At 39.3% G+C, this 15,237-nt stretch overlaps 1 protein-coding gene across 4 annotated transcripts; it reads right to left on the reverse strand.

Moving 5' to 3' along the window:
- Positions 1 to 11,896: 11,896 nt before the first annotated feature.
- LOC129764918 (uncharacterized) lies at positions 11,897 to 12,995 on the reverse strand. Of its 4 annotated transcripts, XM_055764566.1 has the most exons (4): positions 12,657 to 12,995; positions 12,500 to 12,557; positions 12,159 to 12,305; positions 11,897 to 12,100 (listed from the first exon to the last, which is right to left on the reverse strand). In XM_055764566.1, the coding sequence occupies exons 1-4, from the start codon at positions 12,964 to 12,966 to the stop codon at positions 11,920 to 11,922; spliced, it is 696 nt and encodes a 231-aa protein (XP_055620541.1). In that variant the 5' UTR covers positions 12,967 to 12,995; the 3' UTR covers positions 11,897 to 11,919. The 4 variants fall into 4 exon arrangements, with proteins under 4 accessions (XP_055620541.1, XP_055620543.1, XP_055620539.1 ...); XM_055764568.1 differs by lacking the exon at positions 12,159 to 12,305; XM_055764564.1 differs by having other exon boundaries at positions 12,500 to 12,995.
- Between the last annotated feature and the right edge of the window lie 2,242 nt (positions 12,996 to 15,237).

Consider the following 15,237-nt stretch of genomic DNA (forward strand, 5'->3'; position numbering starts at 1 on the left):
TACGAACAACAAATCATTTCATCGCTGCACAGTCCTTATCTGTGGAGATCCGCTCTAGTTTCATTGAAAACTTGTAGTTTTTCGAATGTGTCTATTGGGTTACCCGGAAAGTTCGTTCCGCCATTGGAGACAACCTAATCGAGACTCTGATAGAGAGTAACTCAGTACACGACACATGAATTAGCAGATTCACTACCGCTATCTTAAACCACCTTTTACGAGTACCAAGTGGATATTGGTTACGTAGAACGCTGCAATATATGGATCCTATACTATTTACCCGAAAATCATTTAATGGTTCGCATCTACACCTGCAAAAAATGCAAAAAATACAACAAAATCACGCCGTTTTCGGAGCAAATCGTGACGGGTGATGAAAAATCATGTAATTCACAATAGTATTGAGGTGAATGGAATTCTATCCCTACAGCAAACAAATTTAAGCTAAGATTATTACCTAAAGAAAGTCATGGTTGTCATAATACAAGTTGATACAATAACAGGCTGTCCACATACTACGTGGACAACTTTAGAAATCATTATTGTACCTTGTATCTGGTGGGTTTGAAAATAAATTCTGCCGCTATAGCTCGGTCAGACCTTGCTAAAGGATCTTATCCTATGTTTCAAACTAATCGGGCAATCAGAGGAACACAGGTTTGCGTGAGAGAGACCGCCTCTTCCGACGGCGGGTTGGCGGTCGACTCGATTCCGTATCCTTATCAAATGGAAACTTCACCCCCATTACATTGAATGTTTCTAACCTACTACACTTTTTTCTGAGGGTTTTTTTCGATTGTTTTCTGGGGCGATTTATTCCGGTCACGATTACGAAGATACTGCAGGTTACGTGTTTTGACTAAGTTCATTGTATTCGCCAGACATTGCAGTCTCAGAAATAGGGTACTGACTAATGTCTATAATCGTTGAGGAGCCGCAATTCGGATGTTGAATAAGCCAACACTACATAACACAATACGACATTTTTATAACTTGAACAGCGTGATAGTATCGATATCGATTTTTTCATATCACTGCTGCTTCGTTTGGAGATTCCAATATCTGATTTTTAATGTAGCCCTTGATTTCACCTTCGGATTTTTTTGAAAACATAAAAAGCTAATGTAAATGTAAGTTGGCATCGGTTAACACGTTGAGCTTTGTGTCCATGGTTGCCAACTATAATTTGAAAAAATCGGGAAGAATGAAAATAAAAATCAGGATAAATCAGGATAGCTCATATTGGGTTGTTCGAAAAGTTAATGTCGATTTTTGGAAAACAAAAACATCACTTTTAATCAAAGCATTATAATGTGATATTATATCCATAGTTGACGGCGCCAGTGGTTGTATGGTTAGCGTAACAGCCTCACAATCCGATCGGCCTGGGTTCAATCCCAGCTGGCGTCGTTGGGATTTTCTGAGGCGAAAAATCTCTGGTTACGTCTTCCTTCGGAGCGGAAGTAAAAAGAAGTTGGCCCGGCTCATGAGTTGTTGAGTCTGATAGGTAGGAACAGGTGGAGTCGCCTCCCTGATGTCGGTGATTGGCACTAAAGTGGCGGAAATAGGCCGACGAAAAATAAGCGAAGATAAAAAAAAAAAAAATCCATAGTTCTGTTTTACAATCTTTCGCCATTTTTCACACAACTTAAATATACTATCCTCCCAGAACATGTTTGCTTCCTCGTCGAAAACTGCTGCGAGCCATACATGTGAGAAACAGGTTGCTTGATAGTAGCTCATAATACAGAATCCATTCCAAATCCCACCAGAACAGAGTATATCTTCATTCGGGCGAAGACCGGATATGTAAAAGAATTAATAAGCATGGTATAAATCCTCGCATAAGCGAAAATGCTAGTGTTTCGCCTGACTTTTTGATCGCTTATATTTTTTTCCGAAAAACCTACAGCATCACTACAGTCAATAGCAGAGAAATCAATATTCAAGTTTTCACTGAATTCATAATCCATGCTTTGGAATATATATTTACTCAGCAAATGACGAAAGCGAGGACTTGTTGATTTTTTTCTAATTTTCATGATATTTAGTACGGTTATAGATGTATTTACCATAGTCTCATCATTAAAGTTTATTCTACTTTGAATCAGACGAACAAATTACATATAAAATCTTTTTATATTGACTGTGGATTCAAAAATTTTCTCTTGAGTAATTTTACACTCTGAAACGTATTCCTACATTAATAACTCTGAAGATACACCTGCATTCACATTATCTTAAATAAAGCAATGTTGATCCTCAAACTTAATCTCATTGTAATTCCATAAAATTGTCAGACAATCTGGTTTCATGAAATTTTCTAGCACCGTTTTGGGAAGCCACGAGACAATTTAGGGTAGAGTTAAAAAAAGTTAAATACAAAGTTTAACTTATATTAGATATACACATGTGCGAACCGGAGAACTATCATGACAGAAAACTTTGTCATGGATACCAATATAGTTATTACGAATAATGTTACGAGTACAAAAATCAGGAAAAATCAGGATCATTTCATAAAAATCAGGGTAAATTGAGTGTTCATCAGGATATCAGGGAGCGTGCTAAAAAGTCTAGCAAATCCTGAAAAATCAGGAAGGTTGGCATCTCTGCTCGTGTCGGTCCCTAGGGACTGACGTTGAGCTTTTCCATAGAAAACCGTTATTCACTAGGGCTGACATTTTTATTTTTTTTTTATTTAAATCGTTTATTTTTACAGGCTCAGTTACATAGGTTTAAAGGAGCCGAACTCCTTACTGTATTGTTACTAGTATATATACATTTTTCCTTAATTTTAATGTTAATAATATAGGAAACCGATTACTCGCGGTCAACTCGAGTTTAGAAGGGTGACATATTTTCTTCAGGAAAAGGAGGGGATATGAGGATATGTTGACAATGATCACACTCACACTCTCAATCACACTCATCACACTCAATTCTTAAACCTATCTTATATCTAATATGTATTTACATTTCATCTTATTCTTAAGAAGGGATCCGATCTCTCACAAAGGAAAAGGAAAAGGAAAAACTAAGGGTATAAGGACAATCACACACGAAGATCGATAGCTTTAAGGAATACATATATTTGGGACATGTAATCAAGGTCTAACCGAGCCAACACGTCTCTCACCGGCACATTGGGCTGCCTTCCTCGGGCCCGAAGGGTGACTACTAAATTCGATCTGGCGACAAGATACAGCTCGCACGACCAAACAACGTGCTCGATGTCGTGGTAACCTTGGCCACAAACACAAAGATTGTTGTCGGCAAGATTAATACGAAAGAGTAGCGCATCTAACGAACAGTGATTGGACATGAGTCGGGAGAAGGTGCGAATAAAGTCCCGACTCAAGTCCAGACTTTTGAACCATGGTTTGAGGCTAACCTTAGGGATAATCGAGTGGAGCCACCGGCCCAATTCATCTTCGTTCCATTTGCGTTGCCAGTTAACTATGGTATTTTTGCGGACTAAAGAATAAAATTCATTGAAGGCGATTTGACGCTGATAAATATCGCCTTCAATTGCACCTACCTTTGCTAATGAGTCAGCCCTCTCATTACCCAGAATTGAGCAATGTGAAGGGACCCAGACAAAGGTAATGACATAACAGCGTCTGGATAAAGCACTCAAAATTTCTCGTATTCTCTCAAGGAAGTACGGCGAGTGCTTTTCCGGCCTCACTGAACGGATAGCTTCGACAGAGCTAAGACTATCCGTTACAATGTAATAGTGTTCAACAGGTCGTGAGGCGACGCTGTCCAGCGCCCAGTGTATCGCTGCCAATTCAGCAATATACACTGAGCAAGGATTCTGAAGACTGTGTGAGGTGCTAAAAAATTCGTTGAACACTCCAAATCCTGTGGACTCATTCATAGAGGACCCATCAGTAAAGTACATATTATCACAATTGATATCCCCATACTTTGCATCGAAGATCGTTGGAACGATCCTCGATCGAAGATAATCTGAATATCCATGGATATCTTGCTTCATGGACAGATCAAAATGCACAGAGGAATTGATGTAGTCAGGAAAACAAACACGGTTGGGAATATACGAAGAAGGATCAACCTGCATGGAGACGAATTCATGATATGAGCTCATGAATCCAGAATGAAAATTTAGCTCGATCAGCTGCTCAAAATTTCCGATCACCAATGGGTTCATAACCTTACACCGGATGAGGAACCGAAGAGATAATAAATTGAAGCGATCTTTTAGTGGGAGTAGGCCTGCCAAAACCTCGAGACTCATGGTATGCGTTGAGGGCATACATCCCAACGCGATACGGAGACAAAGATACTGAATTCGCTCGAGTTTAATGAGGTGTGTTTTGGCAGCTGATTGAAAACAGAAACTGCCATACTCCATCACTGAGAGAATAGTTGTTCGATACAACATTATAAGATCTTCGGGATGGGCTCCCCACCAGGTGCCGGTAATTGTACGGAGAAAGTTTATTCTTTGTTGACATTTTTTACTCAGATACCTAATATGGGCCCCCCAAGTACATTTAGAGTCGAACCAGACCCCAAGATACTTGAATGACAAAGCATGAGTGATCGGTTTACCCAAAAGTTGAAGCTTTGGTTTTGCTGGTTTATGCTTCCTAGAAAAAACCACCATCTCTGTTTTCTCCGTGGAGAATTCGATCCCTAGCCCAATGGCCCAGGTTGAAAAATTGTTCAAAGTATCTTGTAAGGATTCTTGCAGGTCGGATTCGTTTGATCCTACGACAGACACCACTCCATCATCTGCAAGTTGTCTTAGGCTGCAATTTTGTGTAAGGCAATTGTCAATGTCGCTTACGTAGAAGTTGTACAAAAGGGGGCTTAAACATGAGCCCTGGGGGAGGCCCATGTAAGAGACCCGACTTACTGCCGAATCTCCGTGAGAAAAGTTCAAATGTTTCTCACAAAGCAAGTTATATAACATATTATTCAATAGAGGCGGCAGACCCCGAGATTGTAATTTGTCTGACAAAACCTCTATTGAAACAGAATCAAAGGCCCCCTTTATGTCCAAGAATACTGAAGCCATTTATTTTTTTTCGGCGTAAGCCATTTGAATTTCTGAAGAAAGCAACGCAAGACAATCATTCGTCTCCTTGCCCCTGCGGAACCCATATTGTGTATCTGAGAGTAGGCCATTCGTTTCAACCCATCGATCAAGGCGAAACAAGATAATTTTCTCCAACAATTTCCGTATACAAGACAGCATTGCTATTGGGCGGTACGAATTGAAGTCGGACGCGGGTTTTCCGGGTTTTTGAATAGCTATAACTCGTACTTGTCTCCAATCATCTGGAACAATATTATGCTCCAGAAACCGATTGAATAAGTTCAACAAGCGATGTTTCGCCACATCAGGGAGATTTTTCAGCAAGTTGAACTTAATTCTATCCGATCCCGGAGCAGAATTGTTACATGAAAGGAGAGCAAGAGAGAATTCTACCATCGAAAACTCGGAATCAAGATCGCACCTATCTTGTGGTATATCTCGAATAATTCTTTGCACTGGAGCGGAATCGGGACAAACCTTTCGTGTAAAATTAAAAATCCATCGATGTGAATATTCTTCGCTTTCATTGGATGAAGAGCGATTTCTCATGTTTCGAGCCACTTTCCATAATTTTTTCATTGACGTTTCTCGTGATAAACCTCCCACGAAATTTCGCCAATAAGCACGTTTTTTCCCTTTGATCAAGTTTTTAAATTGATTTTCAAGGTCCAAATACTTCTGTAAATTTTCAGGGGTTCCACGTTTCCGAAAAGCTTTAAATGCATTCGATTTATCTCCATAAAGCTTGGAACACTGGCCATCCCACCATGGATTGGGAGGCCTTCGACGAATAGTGGAACCTGGGATGGGTTTCGTTTGAGCGCGAACCGCGCTGTCATATATCAAACGAGAAATGAAATTATACTCCTCCAATGGAGGCAAACCATCTCTGGAATTGATGGCTAGAGCAATCGCGTTCCACTTGCAATCTAACGATAGTGAATTCGAGCAAAGCGAGAGGTCAAGAGCACTTGGGTTAGCAGGAGGTTTAGGTACACGTGTTGTTTCCCCAGTGTTCAAAACGGTCATATTGAAGCTGTTACAAAGGTCATATATCAACAATGAACGATTGTCGTCGTACTGTTCCCCCCAGGCAGTTCCGTGAGAGTTGAAGTCTCCCAAGATTAATCGTGGCTCAGGAAGGAGTGAGCACATGTCAACAAGTTGCTTGCGGCTAACCGCAGCTCTCGGAGGCCAATACAAGCTGACTATACAGAGGTCTTTGCCTCTGATGTTTGCATGACAAGCAACAGCTTCGATCCCTCCAATAGGTGGAAGGTCAATTCTAAAAAATGAGTGACACTTATTGATCCCCAATAGTACCCCTCCGTATCTGTCATCACGGTCCAAGCGTATTATATTAAAATCGTGGAAAGAGAGATCATTTTGAGAAGAGAGCCAGGTTTCGGATAGAGCAAAAACATCACAATTGAGTTTATGAATTAGAAATTTGAATGTATCCAATTTAGGCATAAGACTACGACAATTCCACTGTAAAACAGTGATATCTCCGACCTCTCTATTTAAATTAGACATCAAGAGAGATAATCATTGCAAGGAGGGGCCATGTTTGCATCAATTGCTGCAAAATTGTCTTTAGTACTGGAAGCATTGCGGTGACAATGGTTCTGATGGAGTCGGAAACATTAAAACACGTGAAGACAACTTTATAAATCCCGATTGGGAAGTTGAACTTGACGGAAAAACAGGGACAGTTGGGGTTTTTGATGTCCCCCCGAGTGCTGGGTCGTTCGAAGGTGAACTATTACCACGGAGGCCAGGAGGGACCTGATTTTGCTTATCCGCTGCACTCGATTTTTTGGGCAAGCTAACAGGGGGTATCACCGGAGGGACTTGTCCTTGAACTTTGGGAGTGGTCACATTTTTGCGCCGGGGATTCCCTTGAGAAATAAACGGCGTGCCCCCGTTAGCTGTATCCGCTTCCATTTCGTCAACTGGCAACGTAGCGAAGACATTGTGTGTATTGATTGGTTGTTGTTCTTGAGCCAGTGGAGAAGCGCCCTTCAAAATTTCTGCGAAAGTGCGTTTAGAGCGTTCCTTCAAAGAGCGCCTCTGTTTCTCCCAGCGAGCCTTGTATGTTTCACAAGCTGAGAGCACGTGTGGGGATCCCCCGCAATATGGACACTTATGCTCAGTCGCACTGCAGGATTTCCCCTCATGTTGTTCTCCGCAAGTGGCACATCGTTCTTTATTGGCACAATAAGCAGCCGTGTGACCAACTGACTTGCACTTTAGACAAGTCATTGGCTTTGGAATAAAAAGTCGCACGGCTAACCTCAATTTATCTACCATCACGTAGTCAGGGAGAGCTGAACCAGCGAAGGTGACTCGAAACGAGTTGGACGGCGTAAATTTCTTTTCTTCTCCTTCATGGGAGACTGTTCCGAGCTGGCGGCAACCCAAGATCTTAACAGTCGTCGAGGGCAGTTTTTTAAAACGGCCGGTACCTTCACTCGTAATGTATTCGCACGTCAAGCCCGTTTCGGTTATCACACCCTCAATTTCGACTATGTGAGAGGGTATGTAGACCCGATACTCAATTGTAAAATGCTGATCGACAACAATCTTGTTTGCGTCTTTTCGATCATTCACGACAACTCGCAATTTGTTTGGTCTAACCTTCGAAATTTCCGAAACGGAGGTATACCTTGCCAAATCTTTCGCGATCTGCATGACTCTCAACGCCTTTCCATTTGGCTTAGGCCTGAAGAAAACAACCCAGGGACCAGTTCCGGGCGCATCTTCTGGATAGACCTTTACACGGGGAGTGGGAATAACAGGGGGGGAAGGCGAAGGTTGAGAAGGAGCGGGAAGAACAGAGGGAGAAGACGAGGTTGAAGGTAGAGTGGGATCGTTAAGGGCAGATGGGAGATTTGCTAGTTTTTTGGAGGGAGGCTTGGTAGGGTTAGCTGACTCGTCCCCAGAAGAATTATCTTCCGTATTTGGAACACGTTTGAGTGACTTTTTTTTATCCGTTAGGAGGGAACTAGAGTCAGAGACCTCCATATCCGAAGGTCCCCCACTCTCTGCCATTTTAAATTTTCACTTATATTCTAAGTATTTTTTTAAACAATATTTCACAATAAAATAATTCACAAAAACAAAAAAAAAAAACTTATAATTATTAAATATTTTCTCTCAGTATATTTAATGTTATTCACCTATGAACGCACTCCAGTGCAGATGAACGGGAGCGTGCTGAAAGCTCGTTGGTGGTGGGAATGTGCCTACGACACCACTACACACAGTCGTCGGTGAAAGCTTACCCGCACTGTCACTGTTGGCACGATGACTCGGCGAAATCTCCAATGTCGGCGAAGCAGCGACAAAACAAAAACCAATGCTTGGCTTTCCGAGGATGAAAGCCTTTATCCACTTGCAGGCAGGGCACTTCACTCACTATCCAGATAGCGAAATGAACTCTTCAGCGGCAAAAAAACAACAATCACGCGGTAACCGATAACGGAACTTGGACGCGACTTTCCTTCGTCTGGTTACTTCGGGCAATCGGCGAAGAAAAAAAAAGGACTGACATTTACTAAATAAGGAAATAAAAAAGAACATGGTTTGTTTTCTGATATCATTCCGCCTCATAAAACCTAACTACCTCAGTCGTCCCGTCCTAATCCTAAATCCTAGTCCTGTCCAATCAATCTAGTGTTAGATTTAGTCATTATTGAATTGTTAATCTTATTTTTAATTTAGTTTTATTTTAAGGTGAAATTTGACTCTGTAAACGCTAGATGATAAGTAATTGAATCTGATTGATAAACGTTTTTGGAAAGAAAAAAAAAGGTTTGGTTGGCCCAACGTTTACATTTATTCACAAGTTCATTCACATTCACAAGTGATTTTTTTATATTTATTTTATCGGTAAAACATTAAGACAATATAAATGGAATTCGGCAGAAACTAAAGAGCGAAACAAAAACTTCCCCAACCATGGTAGAGAAAGAATAAACAGGAAATGAAACAAACCGCTTAATTAATAATTTATGCTAAGATCATTTCACTTAAAAACATAGAATTAAAAAAATGAAATTAACATAAAACGAAATTTAAACTAGGTTCATTTTTTTTTAAAAGACCACGAATGTCCACGCCCGAACAACTGGGGGAGGCGTATAGAAAGTATCCAGGTTTGTTCACGGTGGAAAAAGGGGTTTCCAAAATCATGATTTTTCTGTTCACGTGGTATGTGGACAGCCCCTAAGACATCAGCGTTCACCACGGTACCACCTACGACGACTGAAGGAACCGGACGTTGATGCAACATACGCGCAGCATCTTAAAACTGCATTGCCGGGGAACTGAATGTTGCTACCTTCGATGGAACACCCTGAAAGCAGCAATTAGCAGCCCAGCAGCGACCATCATCGACATTTCACATACTCGTACATTCATTGGCAGTCTAACGGTGGCATACAAAAAACGGACTTCGGAGTATGGGGCATAGAGTACGGAATATGGATGATGAACCAAGAACGGCGCAATTCTACGGCGAACCCAGCATCAAGAAAGTTCGCAAGGCTGGGCGCATGTGATGGGCAAAGAATGTTGCAGGGTTGCTGGAATGCAACCCCGCAAAGATGGTGTTAGAATCGAATCCGGTAGGAACAAGGAGTAGCAGCAGAACAGAACTTGGCAAGAATCGATGTGGCCCAGGGTTGGAGAACTGCAACTATAGACAGGGTTTATTGGTGGAACAATGTTGTGAATAAGACCCAATCTCTAAATGAATAAATTAAATGTCATAGGAATAAGCATTATCGAAATATATCATATTTTATCATATTTTAGATGGCTCAAAGTGCTATAAACAATCATTCAACCAAATATTATTTACAAGTCTGTATGTTTTGTACAACAAGTTCATTTTTTACTGCGTGAAAATGTTTCGGTGCGAATAAACATCGTTTGCAGGATGTTTTGATTTTATGTTTACATTCGAAGAAAAGTAGGGGTTGGTTTGGACGATTTAAAAGCGGTGATTTTAGTTGTATAGACAAAGAGCGTTCGGGTCAACCGGAAAAGTTTGAAGACAAAGATTTAGAGACATTGCTCAATCAAAATTCGCGCAAACGCAAACATAGCTTCAAGAATCATTGAGAGTATCGTTTTGTCACAAATTCCGAACACTTAAGCTTTGTTGGCCATTGAACAGTGTCTCATTACTCAAAATGGTACTTTTTCGCGAAATTAATGTGGTTTTTGCATACAATAATTTTCTTTCATTCGTGCACCATAAAATTGATTTACAAACATATTCAAAACTGAAAAACTGAAAAAATTAAATTTTATTTTAAAAATATCATAACTTACCGATTACTAGACCGATTCAGATTATTGATACATCAAATTAAAGCCTATTCTTCTTTGGAAAAATATTATACTCCCTAACATTTGGATTTATTGCTTCGAAACTTAATTCCATTTCCGAATTTGCTAACGCAAACATTTTAACGCTGATTTTGACAGTCACTTTTTTGCAAATGCTCAGTATAACCAGTGATAACCAGTATATATACATGTGAATGATGTTAAAATGAAGTCTATGCCACAAAGAATTATTATTCAATTATTTATAACATTAAAGTTCAGTAAATTTACAATTAAAAATGAAGTGTTCGGAATTTTAGACTGTTCGGAATATGAGACAAAACAGTATCTCGAAAAGCTAATTCTAGACGACTCAAAGTTGCAGGATGCACCCAAAAGCAAGAAAAATAACTTCCATACGAATCGCAAGAAAAAAAAATCAAAAGATAAACGCCCTTCAATAAATTGCCAGGAAGATGTGAAAAAGTAGTGGCTAGCGATGGCCAATACTTTAATAAATGTATTAATTCAGTTTAATATTCAAATAAATGTGTTCTACATGCCAAAACCGGAACGAAATAAGTTGCACACCGGCTACTTATTTGAAAATTACTAATAATTGACTGAGATACCGCGAGGTTTGAAAAAGCTTTTAATATTGGAACACTTTGATTTCAAATGGGGGTGGATTTTTCTTGGCCCATCACTGTATCGTTGTTATTGTTTGCAACCTATGGAATGTTTGCATTCGACACATGCAATGAATTTCGGAATCGCTCACTATTCGGTTCACAGAATTATCTTACAGATCCGTTGCAAGATTATGAAACAATTGGTGATTACTTCGAAACTCTAGTCCAACTAACTTCTCGCGCGAATTTCCTTTTGTTATACTATGAGTACCTCACCCAAGTGGTGCGCCCTTCACTATGCATCTCAAACCAAAGCTGCCTTTATACTCGTGAAATTTCTTTGCCTTTTTCCAACTTTTCGTGCGACTTTAGGTCGTGATTTCATTCACGTGATGTCCCGTTTAGTGTTCCATCAGTTTACTATTAACGCTTATCTCAAGTGAATTGGACTCGTAGTTCTTGCGGCGTTGGCTACATTGACATCGAGCATACTGTCTGGACATGTACTCAGTTCTTCGCTACCTGTTCTCTACTATTCAGATTACAAACGCAAATCCCTGTTCGAGATATTTTAGGCAGCCTATTCTATACCTATTCTTCAAAAACGCTGATGTCAACGTTTAATAATGTTTCCTTCGTCGTATCACTTTTCCCAGCATTTGAGCCAAATTATTCATCACGCTACCCATGTCTTCAGTAATATTGATATGAACTTGAATTTCCGAAATCCTTCCATGTTTGAGCCTGAAAGATTACTAGATTAGTAGAAACCGTTTCTGTTGATATGTGATATCACGAAAAAGCGATTGATATAAACACAGAGTGAGATAAAACACTCAATTTCCGCATCTTTATTAGGTCATGTTCAAATTCGTTTTAATTGGTTTTAGGTTTTTCCTCGAAACTGTACCAAAATATTTTATTTCTGTAGAAGACTTCCGGGAAGCACATCTGATCCATGTGGAGATAAGGAACATTGAACCACTGCCACTGCTTTTGAATAGAATTATCCACCAAATATCTTCCACATCGAGTCAAAGGCAGAAGACCATCGTTCCTAAAATAAGAATTACCATGTCGATTGTAATATCCATGCTGATTCGAATTTTCCTTACACATATTGTTTACATTCTATCACAGGATACTCGTAGTCAAAACAATGTGCTTGTACTTTACTGTAAATCCATGCTACTGCGTATGAGAAAAATGTCGACACTTTTTGTAGACATGAGAAAAATTTTGAATCGCACGAACAACTTAACCTGTAGAATAAATATAAATTGTACTGCAATGTTCTGGTTCTGCACTCATGCAAGTCAATTTTCATTAAAAGTGAATACGCGTTCACAGAAGCACAAATTGAACGTCATGTACTCAGATTGTGGAAACTTCTCTTCGTCCTTACAATTCACGACACACACACTGAGAAAAATGTCGACACTTTGATGATACTGACCTAGTAAATAACTGTGGTTTATGTGGAAGTCCTGGAAAGTATTGATAGTCGCTCTGTCCTACAATAGAAAACGGACATTCGTCATGATTCTTGCAACACTGATCAATTTTATGGAAGTAAGGATTCTGAGTTATTTCGCCGTCGACTGCCCAATTACCAGGACCACAGAAATTAGTGAAAAGTTTCACATTATTGCCCGATCCGTATGGGCCACTGTCTGTTTCGTTCTGCAGCGTTTCGACCACGTAGCTCTGCAGAGTCTCGATCAATCGCTGGTCATGATGTTCGAAATCGGGGTTTGTCCAACTTTCAGATACATTTGAATAATCATGCAAGATACTGCCGATGATGTGTGCTTTTCCGAAATAATCCAAATGAGTAAGCAATTCCTGACTCTGCACGGTGTCATGCTGTGCGACTATTCTTTCTATAATCATCGTGAAACTCAATAACTTAATAATAAACATCCCGGACAAAAGTACGACTCGTGAACGTCTTGGACGACTCTTGAAAATGAACTGATACAAATAATTACGCACTCGCACCTTTTATCACCTTGAGGTAAACAGCTGGTACATATTGTTCATACATCGATCGCTCTGAAAAAAATGGAGACAACATCCATCGTTTAGCCCGCCAAAACGGCTCTGAGTCGTCTCTACTGCGGGAAGGTCTCGGCTTGTTATCAACATTTATGAATTAATAATTCCGTTTTGAGAGCGGAGTGCATGAAAGAAATGCATGTAAAGTTACCTTCCACTCAGGTGTATTCGTAGATCCTACTGTTTCACACATAACGGGAAAAGACACATGTGTGTCAATAATCCAAAAACCTATGTACAAGGAAGTGTTACGATTGTACAATTGACCTTCGAAAAATAAAAGCGGAATAATGCAACCGAAACTATAATGTAAGCGTTATTTGAGATGAAGCGACGATTCACATGCAAATATGTCGGATATTTCGATGAAAATTCTCAATCAGCCTGCAATGGAGTATTTACTGTGATTGGCTACTACGAAAACTATGTGTGCTTCCCTGTACCAGGATGGTAACGAAACAGTTCATTCGAAAAAAAAATTACAATATAGCAGCATTCAAACTATCATCTGTTTAAATTAAGTTCGAATTGAAAAATTGCGAAACAAAGTACAACATCGATGTTTTCGGTTATATTTAAAAGCCTGTAACGTCGTTACAAACGAACAAAATGAAGCTGAGATATACATCATTTTTGAGCAACGAGAGTTTCAGAAAATCTGATACATTTTTCTTCTAGTTTCTTATCTTCTGGATGGTGTACGCGTAATGGACAAAATAATTGGTGAAAAAAACATCGATTGTTATTCAGATTTAGGAAGTTATTCTAGAAGAGATATTTGTTCACGAACTCAATTGACCTAATTATTCAGCTTTCGTTTGCTTCCTAAAATGTTTCAATTAAACCTGATACTGTCTGATATATTTAGTTGAATGAATACTTACCCTTTTGCTTTTGTTTATCAAAGTTTGAAGAATTGACGATCACACAGAAAATCGATAGGTAGTTTTGCAAGACTTTTGAAAATTGTGATATTCTATTCTAAAACTGTCCTAGAAAGAATGAGCGCACACAATTTTCAGTAACAAATAAAACAAAGTCAGTCAGTAACAAATAAAACTAAAATGCTAGAAATTTCATTATTAGCAAAACAGTTTAGTGTTCTTTATATTTGCTATCTATGTAGGGGAACAGGTGGTAAAGTGGTCAGAGAGAGTTAAGTGGTCAGTTACTATTGATACTGACCTGACTATTGACTTTTGATGGCGTATTGATAGTAACCTTAGGTTTTTTCCAGTAGAGCTGTGGTATGTCAAAATACAAACAAAAACAGAAATCGCTCTCTCGGTAGTCATTCGGATGTAGTTTTGTGCGCATCGTATTAAATTCCCGTGAAATTTCATTGACTTGACCTGATATCTCCGACGAATTATGAGTTTCGACGACTTTTCACATACTCTAGAGGTAAACAAATATTTTTTTCATTTACAAAAATTTAATTCGCATTTAATTCGCATTATTTGTTCCTTACTATGTGTTTGTACATATGAGAAAATTTGAATCACGACTCTAGGTGAATAGGCGCAGCTTTTTTCATGCACCTACTGTTTCAATAATGATTCAAACAAATTTGTACAAGAACAACGCACAAATCTATTCCATGAAGCATGATATATGCATGTGTTCACTTCACACACACCATGTGACCACTTTTTCATTTTAATCGATGTTCGATTTTACAACTTTCTTTTCTTATACTTATACATATTGCATGCACTACTTTCAACCTTTATAGTAAAAAAACCGTTTACTATCTTGAATAAAAATTAGATAAGGTACAATATTCTTCGAAAAATGGCGACTGCAGCGTTATGTGGACGCAAGAATTGGACATATTTCTTAGGCTGACCGCTTTCCCACTGTTTCCTCTAAATTTTATCAAGTAAGATAGAGACGATATAACGGGATCTTAAAACTCATTCATAACAGGTGGCTCAGCAGTGTTAATGAACATGGATTTCCAGGCTTTTGGTTAGAAGTCTTTCTGGTACACTTTTTGAGCTTCGCGTTATCCTAATCGACTTTATGGTTCATCACCGTAGAGTGAACTGATACCCTTAATTCGTTGGGTCGCTTATTGTCCACGGCGATCCTATACTCCCTCAAACGTTCTTCAAGGTTTCGACGGATTTGGCC

The sequence above is a fragment of the Toxorhynchites rutilus genome, chromosome 2, assembly GCF_029784135.1.
Source record: "Toxorhynchites rutilus septentrionalis strain SRP chromosome 2, ASM2978413v1, whole genome shotgun sequence".
NCBI classification, from domain to species: Eukaryota; Metazoa; Arthropoda; class Insecta; order Diptera; family Culicidae; genus Toxorhynchites; species Toxorhynchites rutilus.